Here is a 20,763-nt window from a genome sequence, read left to right as displayed (position 1 = left end):
ATCTCAAATTTTACATTCTATATGTCCTACTTTGAAATTGCATGAAACGTTACGTACAAACTCAAGCAATCGGATGCTTTCTTTTCTGTTCATGACAAGATCCGCAAACCGGGTGGCTCATCACTTGATTAATGAAGCGGAGCCTGTGGTTGTAACGGTGAAATACCATCTTGATCATTAGTATTGTAAATCAAGACATGCATTTGATTTAACTTTTTTTTTTTTTTAAAAAAAAAGAATAAAAAAGGTAAGATTCACGTACAAATTTTCGAAGCAAAAAAAATGAACCACAACAACAAGAGGTCCACAAACCATGAGATTTACATACTTTTCTTGTGGACCTCTCTTAATGGGCTAAACGGGTTCTGGCCCCAATCTTCCATGTAAATTACGTTTAACGGCACAAGGTCTCTCCATAAAGGTTCGGCCCATGCTTCTTTCATTTGACCTTTAACCAACTATTTATTCAAAATTTTACATACATACTATGTTAATAACATATTGTAGGACTATGTTAACGAAAAAAAAAACATACTGTAGGACTGAACTTATTACTAAGGATCAAAGGTATCATCACTTCCCCATTTTTGAACTACGTTTTTTAGGGGCATGACTAATACTTTTTGTACCCTCCCTTTTCTTGGAACACGATGGGCAAAACCAATCTTCTTCCGGAACTTCTACAAGTGGAGGATCAAGGCAGTCTATATGAGCACCAACACCGCAGCCAAAATAACCACTGACGTCACCGCAAATCAACATTTCCTCTCCTCGATCCCCCGTTCCACATACTTGGCATGTCACATCGACGCCATGATCTTCGGGAGTTCTTGGATCCTCAACAACCACAACCTCTTCTACACGCGTTGCAAAATTTTCGAGTGATTTCTTGGCCCAAGCATGTGTATTGTATTGTACATGCCGGTCAAGGGAAAAACCTGGCTTGCACACATATTCTACCAAATAATCAGCTAAGACGCAAGGTACCTCGTGTCTTAGAAACTCTTGAACCCACATATCGACACGGGGCATGCCTGGACTGACAATTGCAAAATCGATCCTCGATTGGAGAAAACGTGAGTAAGGAGGCGAAGTCGCCAATATTGTGCCATCTCCAGCCTTCACCACTCGTTTTAAAGTATCCTGATGGGAGATTAAAACAACCAAGATAAAGATACTTAGCTAGAAAAATCACCCAACATGATGAGAATAAACAAAGGACAGAAACATACCAATGGAGGGGAAATGCACTCCCCATATATGACAATGCGCATTCCATAAAAAGCACCATGACCAGTTTTTTCCCTCTGAAGACGCCATTTCCGAGGAGCTTCTAAGTTGATTGCACCATCTTCACTCAGGCCTTTCTTATGCCATTCAAACGACTCCTCCGACAACAATCTACCAGCCTCATTGCTGGCTGTCAAATAATCCGTCTTCAGAATCCAGCTGCAAAATTCATTTTTAAGCAAACAAATTTGATGATAGAACATTACTAACAGAACTTGAGATAAAGTTATAACTTGGGAACACCTTCCAGACGCTGCAGCAGCAAAAAACTTTTCCGTTCTCTTTATTGGATCAGGAACAATGAAATGTGTTGCCTGATATGACCAATGATGAGAATCTCTACAAACTCTTCCTTTCAATTGCCTTATAACCTGCTGAAACTCCTTCCTCTGTAATTTATGCCCACTCAAAATAAACCAGGCATGTTCAATTTTTTCCTCAAGGTTCTGTCTACCCTTCACCAAATTGCAATTGGTTCTGTTAGCTTTCATGCTATTTTCCAGTGGTTTTTCTGATGTCTCAGGCATCGCTCTCTCACCTGCTATGGTATCATTCTTGCTTGGACTTTGATGCCGGTCTGTAACAGGTTCGTTTTCCTTTTCTGCATCAGCTGATATTTTCAACTTCTTGGACGGCCTGGTCTTGGTTTTCCCATCCTTTGGAACTGCATCTGCATTATCTACAACTCTCTTCTTTTCAACCTGTCTAGTATTGGACCCATTCTTCATAGTTTCTTTTCTAGTATCTTCCAACTTAGTTGTCTTAGCTTTACTCAAAGCACGTTTCTTTCCCTCAATTAACTTTTCCTCCAGAACATCACCAGCGGCTATCAATTGAGTTGAGGCAATCTTCTTACCACGAGAGCCTTTTTCAGCTCCAGCAAAGTTAGTAACTTCATCAGATTTTGCCACCTTTGCTTTTGACAGTATGATTTTGGAATGGGCTTTATTTTCAGAATTACAACTACCTGGCCTTTTGCCTGGGAAAATCTTTCCTGAATTCGGTGATTCAACTTCAGCAGTCTTCTCTTTGTTGCTTGTTGAATCAAAATCAAGTTCGCCTTTGTCCTCTGGGTCTTTATTTTCTTCATTCAGAGGTCCATCTTCATCTGTAGCTTCTTCTCCGGATTTATTAAGATTGTTTACTGGTGCCTCTTGAATTGGGTCTTTGGTTGGAGGAAGCATGCCAACCTTCTCAGATATGGTAGCGATGTTAGTGTCGGTAGCAGCAGCTTCGACTGAATGGATAATATCCTCCCTCTGTCGTGCGACTTTCTTAAGGTTCATGGAGCCTTTATGTTTTGCACTTCCCCCCTTACTGAAACTTGGTCTAGAACCCAATGTTTTCTTACCTGACATTTTATTTTGAAGTGGTTTTACCTGAGGGTCTGTACGTACATTTAAAAAGTCCAAATCACCCGAACTGTTTAGCTTTTCTGCCCCAGAATTGGTTCTAGGAGATGAAGGTTCAATACTTAGTGTATCACTTTGATGCATCTCAACTTCACCACGGGAAGATTTGGTTCGACACAAAGGTAGTTCTTTTATTTCCGTGTTCGTGGACAAGCTCCTCTTTTTTCCTTTCTTACTATAACATTGAATTGCCACCTTGCTACATTCTAGTTTATCCTGTGATATTGGAGTTTTAGAAATGTTCGATGCTTTTTTCGGGGAAAATGAAGCTTCTTCTCTCAAATCATGTGCATCAGTTATGGGAGAAACAGGACCTGCCAACCCTTTTCCCATTGAACCCTTAACTGAAGTTCCAGAAGCCAATACTTCAGTCACGTGCGCCACCATTTTTCTCTCCATCAATGTTTTCGAAATGCAGCTTATCTTTGGTGACTTGCAAGGACTGAGCACAGCAGATGTTTTTCTCTTCTCAGATGATGTAGCAGTTTGCTCATTCACAAGGTGTGGCATGGTTCCCTTTATAGGTGTTTTTAGCCCACCTAAATCATTTCCATCCTCCTGTGTCTCCAAGGATAAGTTAAAATCACCACCGACGCAAAGTTTATCAAAATTTGAGACATATGAACTTCCTCCACTGATTTCCATACTTTCTGATCTTAGTGGGAGACTGGACTTTCCTGAAGCGATCTTACAATGATTCTTGCCACTAGATTTGGACACATCAGCATCAGGAGACTTCTTAGCACCATTAGAGGCTGAAGCTAAGACATTTTCAACCTTATGAGACACCATTTCTTCCTCACTTCGGTCTGATGGCATTTCAAAGGGCATCTGTCCAGGACTTTTGGCGGTACAAGAGCTTAAGAGATCAAGATGCCTATGACGAGCTTCATGCAGAACTGATGCAGAATCAAAGTTGATCTCCTTTCCAGGAGTTGACAGGACCTTACTAATATTGCTAGAATTTGCCCAATATCTAGGTTCAGTTAGATATAAACCGTTTCCTAGATTTTCCGGCTTTGTTGGTGAATGATAGGAAATTTTATTCTGCAACATTGTCTGTTGAGGACAGGCAGCATTTTTCCTTCCCGCATCTATTATTGAATTCATGTCTTCTGTCTCTTCTTCGGAATCCTTAGCTTCAGCCTCCGTCTCAAGCTCAAATCCACTGTAGCATGGTTAATATGCGCTCATCAGCTTGTTAGTTGGAAATCTAAGGCATTTTGAATTTGATAACCGTAACCAAAAGTAAGCGATGGGACACAAACAGAAAATCAAAAGGACGCATGAACTAGGTTAGATAATTATAAATGTCATAAACCATGTAACTCACCTCTTACAGTAATCCGCTTCTGGAAGAATTTCCCAAGCCTTCAAACTGTAAATGAGTTTACACAGCCAAAAAAAAAAAGAAGTTCAAATACAGTGAAGATTTAAAATATTTTTATGGTATGTGCAAATGTAAACCAAATCGATAAATCAATGGTTAGAGAACAAAATCTAAGCATTCCGCATACCAGTCTTCCAACCACCGATGGTTGACAAGCTTTATCTTCTTTATTTTCTTTGCCAGCTCATACTTCTCTCCTGTTCAAACATTATGTGAAACATACTTTATGCTAAGCATCACTTTAATTTGTAGGCAGACTCAAGGAATCACATGAATGAAGTTAAAAAAATTGAAGTCATGTAAACTACAAAGAGTTCACTATCTACACTAAACGGAGTGAAGCGTGTAGGAGATGATAATGAGAAAAAAAGTATAACAAGACTACACGAGCCTGTGAAAATGTGTTCATACCATATATTCTGCATACTGGATAAACAGGAGAGAAAATAACCTACCCTCAAATTTGTAGCATATCAAATGAGTGACCTTGTTTGCCACCAGTGGCTTTGAAAATTTTGCACCCATTAAGCCAACCATGGTCTGTTTAAAGAAAAGAAATTATGGTGAGATTATAAGATACATTCAGCTCCTTCCATCCTACAAGAAACTATGTTCTTAAAGTTGCATAGATGGGGAATAAAGCTTGTTATGTTTAGTTTTAATTAATCTGGTACAGACAGAGTGATAGACAGAACCATTATATCCTCTCGGTCTTGTCGTTGGTATCCAGTCAAGCAAACAATCAAAGGTTGGGCAGCTGGAATCCCATTAAAATCTTTAACAGGCCTATATATGACCTGCAAGAAACCTTGAATTATACAAAACCACAGGCAGAAAGTTTTATACACACACGCACACAAAAGAACATATCATGACATATCATTTTCAATGCATGTGAAATGACAAAGAAAGCAGCAAAAATTGAAAAATACAACCAAGTAAAGGGAGTAGAACAGTTGTTTGCCATATTTTCTTGCATCAAAGTGGTACCTCTAGTGATTTGTCATCAATAGTTAATATTCACAGGCAACAACACTTCAAAAGAAATGAAAAAGCAAGATAGCCAGACCTTGGGAACTTAATGTACTAGAGACCCAAATATCAATTCATAGAAACAAGAGGCCTTGATGTCCTAGAAAGCTACACAACATTTCATAGAACACAACGCGACCCACGAGATGCGCTTCAAGGTGAGACAAACAATCGAAATCTTAAAGTGTGCAGAGATTCACATATGCATAAGAACTTAAACATTTTAATAAAAAAAAAATGAAATTTTGTTTAAACACAATGAATTAAAGCCCTGCAAATCCATACTAAAGAGAGCTAGAAATACTTGTTCAACTTGCCACAGCAAAAGCCTTTCCATTAGGATAAAAAGAAATCATTAAGAGCATGGAACAGCTTACGGGAGTAGGATCAACAGGCGCTCCCACATCAAGACTGTGGTCAACCCATAAGCCAGTCACCAGCGTCTTTCCTTCTCTTCGTGCAGTAACACACACGGGATCATCCTGACATCAACAGATGTGAGCTTAAGGTTTCAAGACAAACAAATAACTAAGCACACAAACTGACATTGCATAATAATCAATTCAACGTTGAATAAGAGCATTTCTAGTTCAATCTTTACGGTGTATACTCACATAAACAAGCTTATCGACAATAACGTGAGTGCACACCGGACCATAATTTACAGCATCCAGTCCTCCGCCTTCTAAAAGCCTTGACAAAATCTAAACAAATTAAGAATAGAAGTAAGAACATGGTAGTTTAGCTTCAGCAGCCGAATTGATAAGAAAAAATCACAAGAAGGAATTACACCACAATTATACCTTTTCTTTTCCATCAAAGTCGAATCCGTAAAGAACAAAGCGAGTTCCCGCAAAGGGTTTTGCAGGCTCCTCGTACGCTAAAATCTGCCTACTTTCCGGCATTCTGGCAAAAGTAGCGGACGCGCTGCTGGTTCAAATCACTGTAAGAACTGAGAAATTGCTGAGAAAGATTCTGCTTTTGCGGGCAAGTGAATTCAGAAACTACTGTGGAAATGGAATAGCTTCCCGAGGAAGAAGAGAGGTGGGGTAAGATGGGAATTAGTTAGGATGACAGGGGTAAATTTGGCAATTCATCCACGGAAGGAGGGATTTGTTTCGATTTCACCGGTTTGATTTTAGTGAAGTGGCGGGAGCTGGAATTATTTGTCGAGCTTTAAACCACGTGTCATTTTCTGCTTCAATGGGCTATGTTACTTTCAGTGTCATTAGCCCAAGTGCCCAACCACTGTAATTACAATATTTGGGGTCGTTTTCGGCCCATTAAAGTAAAGTAATGTGTTATTCACACCGCAGAAGTCTAGATAAATTATCCAACAGAAAAAAGTTAAATATTTTCAGTAAATAATCGAATTGTAAAAAATTAAAAATAGAAATTTTATATCTATAAAATATAATATTATATTGAATTTAATAAAAATTAAATCGTACATTGATTTAAAAATTGATAATATAATTAATCATGTCATGTAATTTAATCATTCGAACACAAGTTCTTGATTTAAAACTTTTAAATAACATCCTCTAAAAAAAAAACTTTTAATAACATAATAATACCATGTGTATTATTATATTATTAAACTTGTGAGTATTTAGGATATGATCTTCATTTTGATGTCAAATTTACTTTGATTTTAACATTCATTTTTCAGCAAAAATTATTACAAATAATTTAAATCATATAAAAATAATAAATATAATTATTATATTATATTTTAATTTTTAAGTAAATAAATATACGGGTCGGGTTCAATGGGGGTGGCCCGCCGGTGTAGTCAATGTATTTCTTCGTCCTCAAGTAGTGGAATCTGTGGTTGGCTTGTTGCGACGATGAATTAAAGAGAATCTAGAAGAAACCTTCCAATTCGTCGCATTTTTGCCCTCAATTCTGCAAGGTTAGCCAGGAGTTTACAATTTATACTCTGAATTTCGTGGAAAAATATGGCTTGGCTGACAAGATTTACAACCGCGGTGGCATTTTTGGCGGTTGGTGTGATTTTCTCGCCGGAATCATTTGGGTCGATATCGGGCGGACAGAATTTGCCAATACTCGTCACTGTAGTCAAATTAGCTTACCTCCTCTGCTTCTCCACGGCCTGGGGCGCCGCTTTATGGGTTACTTTCATAGGCGGCATCATCATGTTCAAGTATTGCCTCTCTTTTTCGTATTTATGCTAACTGGCTGGCCATAACTTTCATTCAGTTATTTAGTGAATTCAGTGAAAATTGTTTGTAGAATTGCAACCATTGCATTTATATTCACATTGCGGGTTTTTAATCTTGCATAGTACTTGGGACGATGTTTACGGGAAATGTTGAATCTGGGAAGTTAGTGATGATAGTTTTTATAATTCGTTGGGCTATCTTCCTACCTCGCCATTACACAGCTTCAAATTTTGTTTTTTTAGTAGTTAAATCGATCCGAGAAGTCTATTTTTCCCAATGAAACGACAGTGTTTATATAATACAATACTTGTGACACTGTCATTGGATTTCAATAATCGAGATATGTTTGCTGTAGGAATTTGCCTAGGCATCAGTTTGGGAATTTGCAGAGCAAAATGTTTCCAGCCTACTTTTCAATGGTGGGTGTATGTTGTGCTGTTGCACTGGGGGCTTTTGGTTACTTGCACCCGTGGAAGTCCTCAGGAGCTGCTGAGAAGTACCAGCTGGGATTTTTACTTGCTGCCTTTGGTTTCAATCTCAGTAATCTTGTAGTCTTTACACCCATGACCATTGAGGTAACATTATTGTCTCTGTGGTGCTGTTTTTTAACCATCAATTTTGAATCTTACAACCCAAGTTTATAGAGTTACTAATATACGTTGACTAATGATTATGAAGACTTTAACATAAAGTTTGGATTGTGGATACTAATGCTTTTTAAGCTTTTATTCTTTGCCTCATTTGTGAAATTGACTGAAGTCCTGTTCGATAACATTTGAAAGACTAGGAGCTATTTTATATTTATAATAACAATAGAAGGATCAACTTTGAAACTACCAGGGAATCCAGCTCAAAATTGATTACAAAGGTAGGTGATCCGACTATATGACTCACCTCTTCTCATGTACGGGTACGGGTGTACATTGTTTCAGTGTGGGTAGGTCTGGTTTTTAGATTTCTGAACCATCAAGTTTGGTGCATCATTGTTTCAAACCAAAATCAAACCCTATAAGATTTGAACCAATCAAATTTTGTGGCTTGGTTTTAGTTCAATTATAAGTAAAAAAAATTTTACTTTAGTAAAAAAAATATTTATTTTAAGTAAAAAATGAAGCCTCATTTAGAGAAATTTGATAGCAGTTCTTCTTAGAAAGATTTTAAATACTTCAGCTTTGAATTGGTTTTGGTTTTGGTTTTGGTTTCGGTCCGGTCAGGTTCGGTTCCGTTTAAACCGCGAAAAATATTTATGGTTCACTTTCGATTCAGTCTGAAAATTACATCTTTAAACCATGAATTATACCAACTGTTCTGTTTCAGTTGGAAACCAAACACATTTTTTTGGTTTTCATTTTCATAATTTAGGACTGGTCTCTTGGTTTGTCATGTTCACCCCCTGGTTTGTCATGTTCACCCCCTATCTAGGCCCCAGCTCAAGCTAGAATTCTCATTGCTCCACTGCTCTAACCCGAATATCCCACCGATATGCATGGCCCCCTACCTCCTTTTATTCTGTTTTTCCGTCCAAAGTGTCTTATCTACCCTGGCCCTTCTTTTCTACTCTAAGATGGAGAACTTAGTGTGTTATTAGGCCTGTGCTGATTGAGCTCGTGCTTCCCGGATCCATACTCCATAACACATCCAGTGTGTTATCTGTTGATCTCTTGGAACTGTATCCCATGTGGTTGTGGAGTGAGGGCAGGGATGAGCCATAATTCCATTCGTCCCAGTTTCTCTCTAGTTTTCTCCAATACAGTCGCTACATGATCTTTTGTCAAACAACTTTATTAATCAATTTGGTTCTATTAGTGTTGTGATTAATTTCAAAGGATTTGCACACTTAGAATTCTCCCTTAGTATACTAGTCGTTTAATGCATGTCCTTGTTTTCTCAATGGGGAGCAGATGATGAAAGAAAGGCACAAAGTGGAGAGAGAAGCTAATATCGGGGAAGAAGTTGGTTGGACAAAGAACCAAGAAGTTGCAAAGAAGAACCCAAAGCTTGCTTCCATGAACAAGAAGTTTGGAATGATTCATGGGTTGTCTTCTCTTGCAAATATCATGTCATTTGGCAGCCTTGCCATCCATTCGTGGTACTTAGCTGGTAAAATCAGTGTATAGTTCATTTTCTCCCAAGAGATGTGTTTTATGGTAATCGTGTGCTAAAATCATACATTAAATCTGTGCCTCCCGACTTTCTTCAAACTCCCAAGCTATCTCATGTAATACCAGACTCAACTTTGTGTAATAAATTTATAAGCATCAGCACAGGGTAGCTTCCGCTCTTATTGGTAGCTAAGCTTCCGCTCTAATTCAATTTCATATTACGTAGCAATCCGATCATTTCCTTTATTTTCATCTCTCGAATTTAATCCTGAACATGACTATGAATGTGTTGAGATTCTTTTTTTGCTCAATTTTCTGTTGGAACTGAAGTTGGTGGACATTATATATGGACAATAAGAATTTCCAACAATGTTTCGTCTTCCATTTGTTCAAACTGTCGGTTAAAATTTCTTGATCGTAAGGTAGCCTATAATGATTTTTCAATGGTTTTTAGTTTTTAGTTTTTGGTTTTCTTTTACATTATGTGTTTTGTTGTCGAGTATTTTAGAGCTTATCAAGTATCTTTGTTGTAGGGCTTCAACGATTAGTGAAAACATGTTAAGTTTGTGTACTGATACTGTAGTATTTTTATGAACAAATTTTGAGGAAACAACCTGTTTCTGCTCTCTGTGCCATCGAAGTCTAAGTAAGCTTTGGATGGCGGTCTTAGCTACTTGCGGATGGACCAAGATGTGTCTGCTCGAATTGGCTAAGTCTGTCCGCGCCATCCAAGTCACGAGTAAGCTTTGGATGGCAGTCTTTAGCCACTTGATGCAGATGGACCAAGATGTGTGTGCTTTGTTGGATGGATAGGTATCAAGTGTTAGGCCATTTGGTCTTGGGACCCTTATTTTGGCACCCACTGTTTTCTACTCGCATAGTTGGGCTACTATTTTGGCCTATATGAATAACAGGGCCTTAGTTGTATGGTCCCAACTCCATACATCGCATTCGGTACAAAGGAAAGGAGAGGAGGAATTTATATTATGGAAAAAGAAGATTCAAGAATTCATCAAAGTCTTCACGTTAACATGTTTTCGAAAAATATATATAGTGACATGTATACATCCTGGAGACGTGCACATGCACATATACGAAACATTTGTATCCATCCAAGAAAACGAAAATTGAAACCGGGATGTCTCATGTCTATTTCTTAGAAAGCACATAATAAAAGGCAAAACAAACACGATTTTGTTCTCTGATTAAAAACCAAACACTGATAATATCGTGAATATTTTGTAAATTTTGACTTGTTGCAAAGCAACTCTTATTATTTCTCACTGATGGATTGAAGGCGACTGCGGAATGAGACAAGTCACTGTTCGAAACCAAAACTTATGTTTTTTTCCAAAAATGTGCTTTGAACTCTTACGAGATAGATAATTAGGTGATTTAAATGTCATTAAAATTTTATATTCTACCCAACTTATAGGATTTGTTCATATTAACTTATTTTTCCCATGCACAACGTGTGAATCTATGTGAAAAAACACTTATACTTCTTTTGTAGCTCTTGTTTTAAAGCTTGGAGCACTACCCCATAGATAAGAGTCGAAAACCCCGCAACCATCGCAAAAATGATTGTCATGTCAGAGTCAAGACACTTTCTCATTCAAAAACTATGCCAAATTTTTTGCCAGATAAATGGAGATATGTAAATTAATAATAAATTATACGACTATGAAGTGTGTCCAAGTACCCTGTCCACAAATCAAGGGAACACAAATTGCTTGCTTGTATGGCCAAAAGAATAAAGAATCATCTACTTGCCTAACTGCCAGCCGTTTGCGATCGATCTGGTCATTACAAAGAAACACTACCAAATTTTGATCCATCTCATAGGTCTCCAATCAACAATCTAGCAGGAAACAAGAGAACCACAAGCAAATGCATGTGCTTCGACCTAACCAAGTCACCGAACCGTTTCAATGTCTCTGTACTGGTCTCTGTAACCACAGATAACTTGCATCGAACTTGGCCCATCAAGTCCATTGTCGTAACCGGCCTACTCACGATGATACCAGCATCGACTCCTGGTGGATAGAGCGACCACGAAACTTTACGGCGGTGTTCCCTCTTAGCTTTTCTTATACGTTTGAGATCCTTACGAATTACATGCCGAACGGCTGTCCAATAAGAGCCCATATCATGGTCCCTTTGAATGGTGCCTTGCGAACCATATGCAGAGCGGTCACTTAATATGTCGAGAGGGTGAGGACCGTTTAAGAATACGGCCTGCGCAGCTCGGATTCGCTTCTCTGCTTTAGAAAAATCTGATGCTAGACTGGATAAAACATACAGGCCACTTCCCAAAGGAAGGAGGTCGTGGTTTGGAGAGAATTTATCGTCTGGTTGAAGAATTAGAAACTCGCCCATTGGAGCATATAACAGCTTCTGTTGATGAAAAGAATCCGCATATAAGATTTCAAGATGTGTATAATGAATTGACCAAAGACTGGAAACAGTTTCAGTAAGTGAATGTTTACCTGTTTATCAAGACATGGATGATTTCGGAAGTTCCCATTTACAGCCTTGAGAAATTGGGCAACATGGTTGGGGTAATTGCATGAGAAGGCACGAGGGACAATATCGCGGTGCATTATGACCGACCGAACGTGATTTTGAGGCAATTTAAGGGTGCGCAATAGGCGATCCCCACCACACATAATAGATGGCGCACCAAAAGTTATAACAGGTAGTAAAGATGTATGGGATGCTTCACCCCTTATAAGTAACATGAGATTTACAAGTAAGGATAAACTTCCACCAAGAGAATGTCCTGTGAAACGAAGAGTGGCACGATCTCCATGAGCTTTAAGGTGAGCCCGGATTTCAGGCAACATCTGATCATACATACCCTTTGCAGCCTCATATATGCCCCTGTGCACGAGCACATCTAGTCCCTGAAGGAAATTTTGATGCAATTCATGAAATTGTCTTCAAACGATACATAACATGTTTTATGATGTCTGAGATGGTACACAGATACATTACCTCAAACTGAACGGGTTCGAAAAGGAGATTGGCCCGCCATGATGCCATCGATTCAGATCCCTGTAATTAATTTAAAGCATTCTAAAGGTTTAGAAATGGAACAACCCAACTCATCAAAAGGACCAAATTCAGAAAGATGTATAATCACTTGGCCTTCTTTTCTTTACCTGTATTACAAAGAGTCGAGTGGCACTCTTATCATCATCACAGACAAACCACTCACATGGTGATGAGCGAGTTGAATTCAAATCATCGGCTACAGCTTGTTTCACTTCTTCTTTAGCAGCAACAACTGCCGTCACCGAATCTGTGGTACCAATTAATGATGCCATTTCCTTGTTTATCATATCAACACTGACCGTACTTCCATTCATATTTCGTGACAAATTCTCATTTGCCATGGATTTCGAATGAGAATGCAAATAAGAAGCTGTGGAAGCAGCAATTTGATATGCGGCAGATGCACTTCGCGTGTCCAGTTCCCCTCCTTTCTGCTTTAATTCATTTCTTTCTTCATCCTGAGCTTCAGCTTCAGCTTCAGCTGATAACTTCTCTTTCTGGGACTTCGAAGATTGTTCTTTCTTCTCTATAGAAGAAGTCAAAAACCGCAATCCATGATTCTTTAGAAGACTCTCAGGCTGCAACACCATTCAAACCAATGTTAAAACATCAAACACAAAATCACATTCATATGAATATTATTCCAAACAATGCCACAAACATCAAACTCGACAGCAAACAAATAATCAAGAAACTAAACAACACCAAAATCGACGGAGCCATTCCGAAAACTAACAATGCAGCTGGCCAAACAGAAGTCGTAATGGAAGAGACTCTGATCAATTATTCAGATACCAAGATCACCGAAACAATTTTTTTCAAAAAATTCCACCATATAACAGAATCTACCAGAACCCAAAGAAAACTTTAACAAGAAAGTAATATATATAGTTCTAACTTCTAAATTTCCCAATCACAAAAAAAAAAAAAAAAACACACACACACAAATCTTGCAGATCACTAAACAGATAAAGATTCAAACTTTAAGTGAATTCATACCTTAATCTGAGGGATTGAATAAGCCAAAGTCCCCAAATAAGACATACGAGCATACAATCTAGCTTCTTTCAAAGGCACCTTTCGAAGCAGTTTCGAAAACGATTCTCTATCAAATTCAAACTTTTCATCATCATCATCATCAATCGCACATGCATCACATTCTTCATCCTCAGCACCACAATTTCTATCATCATCATCACCTTCTTCCAATCTCACCCTATCACTTTCCCCAGACTCCAAGCTCGACAACTTGAAGACCCAATTCTCCCGGAGCTCGTCTTCTTCACTCCCCTCGATTTCTTCCTTCTCCTCCACCAAAACCGCGCCGTCCACCGCCATTGCCGGCTCGCACCGGTTTCGACTTACCGGCCACAAAGATCTGAGCGGGTTCCCGAAATTGAACCCCCACCGCATATTCCCAAGAGGCGCCGCCGAAACCGACGGCTTCTCCGCCGCCGCAGCAGTCAGACGGAAGCCCCCATTTGCCGTCGTAGCAATCGGCGCCGCCGTCAGCGCTCGAATCCTTGCTGCCTTCAAGCACAATGCATCCATTTGAAACTTCTTGATCGTAAAGATTTCTTAACAAACTTGAAATACTTTTCTATACAACTCTCTACGTATGTACGTATGTGTATATATAAGTATGCGCAGTTACGCAAACCGCAATCTTTGAATCGCTGATTCTTCAAGAACTCTTGTCGTGAGAAGAGAGAAACAAAAAAAGAAAAGAAAAGAAAACGCAGACAATTAATTCAGTAGGAAACTATATATATTTGTTTTCTTGATTTATATTTATATATATATATATATATATATATATTATATAAACAGATAATGACTCCTTCTGCACACGCTGAAAAAGATAAAAGTTATACAAAAGATTTTATTCGGTCTAAAACTTGGCGAAATTGCATGAATAGTAAGGGCATAGATATATAAATAAAATATTTTTTTCTGGTGAAAATACAGAAATGTATATATATTATGGATCCAAAAAATAAAAAATTATAGATGAATATATGCTACGTCGGCATATAGCGGATGAAGCCGAAAAGGGAGATGACGTGGCGGTAAAATCCTCCCATGCTTGAGCTGGATTTGGCAAATGACGCATTGTCAACACATATTCCACGCGCTGACTTTTATATGATTGGGCGATGTGCTCCCTTCTTCAGGTTATTGTTCGTGCACATTCCTCGATTTACCTTTCGCATGAGCCAATGGGTTTTTGACTCATGTGAAATGGGGTCCCTTCGGGGTCAATCCTTTTGAAAAAAATAAATAAATAATATATATAAAATAATATTCATTTTTTTACCCAAAAGTTTTTTGATACTTATTGAAATTTGTCCTCAGCTTATTCTTTTCTTAAATATCATTCCTTTCAGAATTTTATCTTTATTTATAATTTAAATTTTTTTTGTTAGAGTTCTTTTATTGTGCCCAACTCTATATACCCAACTCCATGCCCACCATGTACAATATGTGATAAGTCAACTCATCAATTGTGTTGGTCAACTCACATATTGTACATGGTGGGCATGGAGTTGGGCATATGAGTTGGGCACCATAAAAGAACTCTATATATATATATATATATATATATATATTTAATAAATAAATAGATAAGTAATGTCCTGATTCAATAATATTTAATATTTCGTAAAATATTAGAGATCATAATTCATAATTATAAAAACATTTATATGAAAAAACAGATTATGAGAACTTAAAACCGACATTTTTTTGGTCAAATAGATCCGAATGATTTTAGATCGAATCCGAACAATTTAAAAAGATATAAATCAATCCTTTCATTTGCAAACAATCATTTTATCATCTCAAACAAACATAAAATCAAATGAAAAAAGCCTAGCCCAACGCCCAGAAATAATAAAAAATAAAAAAAATAAAAAGAAAGGAAAAAATAAGAGAAACGAAAACCAACATAGAACCAAATAAATAACATTACATATGTAACGACAAATTTCACCACTTGCAACCACACGATCAAAACAGCGAGCCAAGAGTTTAACTCTTTTTCTTTAAGACAAAATTTGAAACACCTACTACTAATAAAATGCGGAAATTTTTTTTTTTTAAATAATACTATACATATACGCCCATACATATATGTATATAAAAATAACATATATTTCTTAAATAACCTGAAAAATATTAAATAAATAAATCCTTAAAAATGTTTCATGCATCAATTTAAAATGATAAACAATGCTGCTGAAAAATCTCATATGCGGAATAATAATAAAATAAAACATGTTTCAAAATTCCATCATAATATACTAAATAACTGCGACGGTCACGGGGTCCACTGCTCCGTGAGCTCATACGTCCTCACCACCGGTAGGAGCTACATAAATGTCATCATGCTCACCTGCACCATATAAGCGTAGTGAGCCTAGGGGCTCAACATGTCTAATCCTTTATAACAAGGTTAAAAATAATGCATCACGTAGATACTAATACATATACATGTACATGAGCATGCATGGAAACATTTTTCATAACATAAATGCTGAATCATAAATCTTAAACATAACATAACTTTTTTCATCATACATAACATAATTGAGCATGTCATAAACATAAAAACTGAGTATGGTCATATCCATGAATGTGACTAATAACTGTGCCGACTGATCAGTCTAAAGAACCATCGTACGTGGCGGTGGATAAATCCACCTCTATGCTGGTAGTAAACTACCTCTGTGTCAGTGGTAAAACCACTTCTATGCCGGTAGTAGAACTACCTCTGTGTCAGTGGAAAAACCACTTCTATGCTGTCACATCACTTCAATTTCCATAAAAATATTTTTCATGCTCAATTCTTAATCATAAACACATCATAAAATATTTCATGTATGCATGCACTTAAAATATGTCCGTAATATATATTTAATTAATTTTAATAATAAATATACTTATACTTAAAATAAACTTCATGCATAAAAAAAGAATTAAATATATATTCCGGACTTAGTTAATTTTCATGGGTTGGTCCAGACTGCTGATCACTCACTCTAAGCCCATTAAACTTAAATAAAATCCAATAATCATATTTTAGCCCAAATAACTTAATTAAACTTAACTTGACCTAAATAAAATATTTAAGCCCAATTACTTAACTTAAGCCCAATAAAACTCTAGACTGGCCCAAAATCCACTGACTGGCCCAAAAATCCTCATGGACTCCCAAGCCCATAAAAATCATTGTGCTAACTTAAATAAATTATTTAAGGCCCAAATAAAATTATTTGGAGGTCCAAATAATTTTATTTCTAATTAATTTGCCTAAAAACCAATTAAAACATTAAACATTTAAAAATTAAAATACTCAAGCCCGGCCCACCTAACCCGGACCCGGACCGACCTAACCCAACCCATGACTACCTAACCCGACCCAGCACTCAACCCTGACCCATAACCCGACCCAGCAACCCCCCCAAACCCCAAACCCGATCACCCCTCTCCTTCTCTTCTTGGCTGGGCGAGCAGCAGTTACTTCCGGCGATTGGCCGGCCAACTCCGGCCACCACTGGCCGAAGTATTACCACACACATCTAACCTACTCCTAGGCAGTTCTAACAAGACAAGAATCAGCCCAAACGGTGGTCCGAGGAAGGAGAACGAAGCCTTGCAACAGGCTGTCCCCCAGCTCGCGTCCAGCCCTGAGCGGCTGCCGTAAATTCGATCGTTCTCCCTACTCCGGCCATATTTTTCCGTGAAACCACTTCTAAATCCTAGCCAACATCTAGGGGTTTCAAACCCTTTAGACCTCACCCCAAACCATGTACCGAGGAGGGAGAACGAAGCCTTCTCCCTCAGAACACAAATCTGCGCGATCTGGTGCACTAGAGGAGAAGTGCTTCGTTTCAGACCATCCATGGACAAAACCAACAGGACCACTCGACCACAAGGACCCTAAGACATGCCCTCAGATGTGGATTAGCCGCCTGGACCTTTACCATGCATAAAAAACGTGATCATACTCATGAAAGATCAAGCAAAACGTGAGAAAAAGTCAAGAAAAATACCATCTGCATATAAGTCTGAACAACAAACATATATACCACAAACTTTCTGCTATAAAAACCAAAATAATAGCTTATATGGTGTTGAGAAAAGAATTAAACATGTCTTTCGTAATTTTCCTTGAATAACACGCGATTGCGGGAGCACCGGGACGAAGAACGAGCGACCAAACTTCTAAATTTCTTGAAGGAACGTCTATGGGATCTTGGGGGTTTTTGGATCGTGAGAATGGGGGAGGGAGACGGCTGATGGGGTTTGGAATAGATTAGGGAGTGTTTTAGGTTTAAATTTTGGGTAGATAATATATTAATAGTAGATATTACTCAAAATAAAGATATTATACATTAAGCAAAATCTTTAAAACTTTTAAAAATAATAATAATCTGATACTAAAAACCATTATCCCGAAATTAAGACTTGAGGGATTTTTAAATATTAATAAAAGTCAATAAAATGACTTATTTTGGCCAAAAATCAATTATTAAATAAATATATATCTAAATACTAAAATTTTCTTGACAAAATACCTTAAAATAAGATTTTAAGGCTCATAAACTCATAAAATATTTTTGGCTAAGAATTTTGGTATCTCGTCCGTCCACGGTCCCGTCTACGCGATCAAAATAATAAATATTCTCAAAAATCCAAAAATACCATAACTGCGGGTTAAATGATAAAATACATTTAAATCATGCATATAATTCACATAATAACACATAAATGTCATTTAACCCAAATATAAATTTTTAAATAATTATTTTTCCTAATTATGCATGCGAATTTACGTATTAAAATTTTCGGGTGTTACAATTCTCCCCCCCTTAAATTGAATTTCGTCCTCGAAATTCGACTGATCAAAATCCATAGCGGAGTCTCTCAAAATCCTATTTACTAAATCCACGCCTATCTAGCTAGTTCCCAAGTTTCGGTATTCCAAAAGTCATGCTTCTGCTGCGCACTCTGATAAACAAAATATTTTTAACTTCACCAAAGGTCCCTTAAAAGAATATGTTATGGCATACCGGTGATCAAAGAGGTGTTTGGGTCCGCCTCAGCTGCTTGCATGACAAACACCCTCCCTGTGGTGTTCTTCTTCCTGGGACAATTCATGGACATGTGCCCCGGCTCCTTGCAATGGAAACACACATTCGACCCACTCAGGCACAGACCCGAATGTGGTTTCTGACACTTCGGGCAAAGTGGTACTCCTCCTAACTTAGGGGCCCCGCCCCTCTATTGCTGCTGCTGCTGACCCTGCTGACTCTGCTGGTTAAGGTCCTTAGATGGCCCTGTGAACTGTTTCTTTATGGGTGGTAGCGAAGATGGTTGATAAGATTCCAGCTGGAACTGTCTCTTACGCTGCTGTTCCTTCTGTATATCTCTTCTCCCCTCCTCAGAGCGCAATGCTCTACTAACTGCAGCCTCATAAGTAGCGACATCCAACATGCGGACGTCATGCTTAATGTCAGCCCGTAACCCATCAACAAACTGTCTCAATTTATCCGGTGCACTGTCAGCAATAAGGGGCACAAAGCGACACCCTCTCTCGAACTGTGTGATGTACTCCACCACAGACTTGTCCCCCTGGCGGAGACTCATGAACTCCCGGATCATGTGGCTGCGCACATCCTCAGTAAAATACTTGGCATAGAACATACGTCTGAACTCTATCCACATCAAAGTAGGTAGGTTCACGCCCCTAACAGCGCCTTCCCACCAAGAGGCTGCATCCCCCCTCATCATATACACCGCACACTTGACCCTATCAGCATCTGTAATCCCCATATAGTCAAATATAGACTCCAATGATCGAATCCACCCCTCCGCAATGAGCGGATCAGTGGTGCCTGTAAACTCCTTTGGTCCCTTCTTCTGGAACCGCTCAGCTACATCCTCATCGTGTGTGAGCCTAGGACGAGTAGCTTGCTGCTCTAACAAAGCAGTGATCCCTGCCATCATGTTAGCATTGGTCTGCTCCAATGCTGAGAGAGGGTTCTGCGGAGGTGGAGGTGGAGGTCCTCCGCGTCTATTTATCTGTCTGGGAGGCATTCTGTACCATCACATATTTTTTTACGTAAATCGCAATGCATAACTAAGGGTTTCAAAAGTCTTACTGAACATGAAATACTTAAAATTAATACATAAGCTCCTTCTAAATCTTAATAAAGCATTTAAAACTTACAGACCGGTAGCAGAATTTCTGAGCTTCACGTGACAGTAGACACCCTCCAAGGACCGCGCTCTGATGCCAATTGAAACACCTACTACTAATAAAATGCGGAAAAACTTTTTTTTTTAAATAATACTATACATATACGCCCATACATATATGTATATAAAAATAACATATATTTCTTAAATAACCTGAAAAATATTAAATAAATAAATCCTTAAAAATGTTTCATGCATCAATTTAAAATGATAAACAATGCTGCTGAAAAATCTCATATGCGGAATAATAATAAAATAAAACATGTTTCAAAATTCCATCATAATATACTAAATAACTGCGACGGTCACGGGGTCCACTGCTCCGTGAGCTCATACGTCCTCACCACCGGTAGGAGCTACATAAATGTCATCATGCTCACCTGCACCATATAAGCGTAGTGAGCCTAGGGGCTCAACATGTCTAATCCTTTATAACAAGGTTAAAAATAATGCATCACGTAGATACTAATACATATACATGTACATGAGCATGCATGGAAACATTTTTCATAACATAAATGCTGAATCATAAATCTTAAACATAACATAACTTTTTTCATCATACATAACATAATTGAGCATGTCATAAACATAAAAACTGAGTATGGTCATATCCATGAATGTGACTAATAACTGTGCCGACTGATCAGTCTAAAGAACCATCGTACGTGGCGGTGGATAAATCCACCTCTATGCTGGTAGTAAACTACCTCTGTGTCAGTGGTAAAACCACTTCTATGCCGGTAGTAGAACTACCTCTGTGTCAGTGGAAAAACCACTTCTATGCTGTCACATCACTTCAATTTCCATAAAAATATTTTTCATGCACAATTCTTAATCATAAACACATCATAAAATATTTCATGTATGCATGCACTTAAAATATGTCCGTAATATATATTTAATTAATTTTAATAATAAATATACTTATACTTAAAATAAACTTCATGCATAAAAAAAGAATTAAATATATATTCCGGACTTAGTTAATTTTCATGGGTTGGTCCAGACTGCTGATCACTCACTTTAAG

The 20,763-nt window shown here is 38.0% G+C and overlaps 3 protein-coding genes across 3 annotated transcripts; 1 reads left to right on the top strand and 2 right to left on the bottom strand.

The window, feature by feature from the left end:
* Positions 1–380: 380 nt before the first annotated feature.
* LOC140891439 (BRCT domain-containing protein At4g02110) lies at positions 381–6,102 on the bottom strand. The gene is made up of 10 exons (XM_073299925.1): positions 5,928–6,102; positions 5,739–5,828; positions 5,502–5,606; positions 4,788–4,889; positions 4,548–4,632; positions 4,220–4,289; positions 4,036–4,080; positions 1,534–3,870; positions 1,233–1,449; positions 381–1,143 (listed from the first exon to the last, which is right to left on the bottom strand). The coding sequence occupies exons 1-10, from the start codon at positions 6,027–6,029 to the stop codon at positions 574–576; spliced, it is 3,723 nt and encodes a 1,240-aa protein (XP_073156026.1). The 5' UTR covers positions 6,030–6,102; the 3' UTR covers positions 381–573.
* An 821-nt stretch (positions 6,103–6,923) lies between these two features.
* On the top strand, positions 6,924–9,664 carry LOC140891586 (uncharacterized). Its single transcript, XM_073300162.1, has 3 exons — positions 6,924–7,291; positions 7,666–7,885; positions 9,212–9,664. The coding sequence occupies exons 1-3, from the start codon at positions 7,086–7,088 to the stop codon at positions 9,425–9,427; spliced, it is 642 nt and encodes a 213-aa protein (XP_073156263.1). The 5' UTR covers positions 6,924–7,085; the 3' UTR covers positions 9,428–9,664.
* Positions 9,665–11,066: 1,402 nt separating this feature from the next.
* LOC140887155 (phospholipase A1 PLIP2, chloroplastic-like) lies at positions 11,067–14,238 on the bottom strand. The gene is made up of 5 exons (XM_073294223.1): positions 13,469–14,238; positions 12,577–13,047; positions 12,410–12,469; positions 11,902–12,318; positions 11,067–11,809 (listed from the first exon to the last, which is right to left on the bottom strand). Exons 1-5 carry the CDS (start codon positions 14,018–14,020, stop codon positions 11,252–11,254), a joined length of 2,058 nt encoding a protein of 685 aa, XP_073150324.1. The 5' UTR covers positions 14,021–14,238; the 3' UTR covers positions 11,067–11,251.
* Positions 14,239–20,763: the final 6,525 nt, after the last annotated feature.

This window comes from Henckelia pumila, chromosome 3 (assembly GCF_033568475.1).
Source record: "Henckelia pumila isolate YLH828 chromosome 3, ASM3356847v2, whole genome shotgun sequence".
Taxonomy (NCBI): Eukaryota; Viridiplantae; Streptophyta; class Magnoliopsida; order Lamiales; family Gesneriaceae; genus Henckelia; species Henckelia pumila.
The sequence above is the reverse complement of the archived record's forward strand: the minus strand, read 5'-3'. Positions and strand labels throughout refer to the sequence as shown.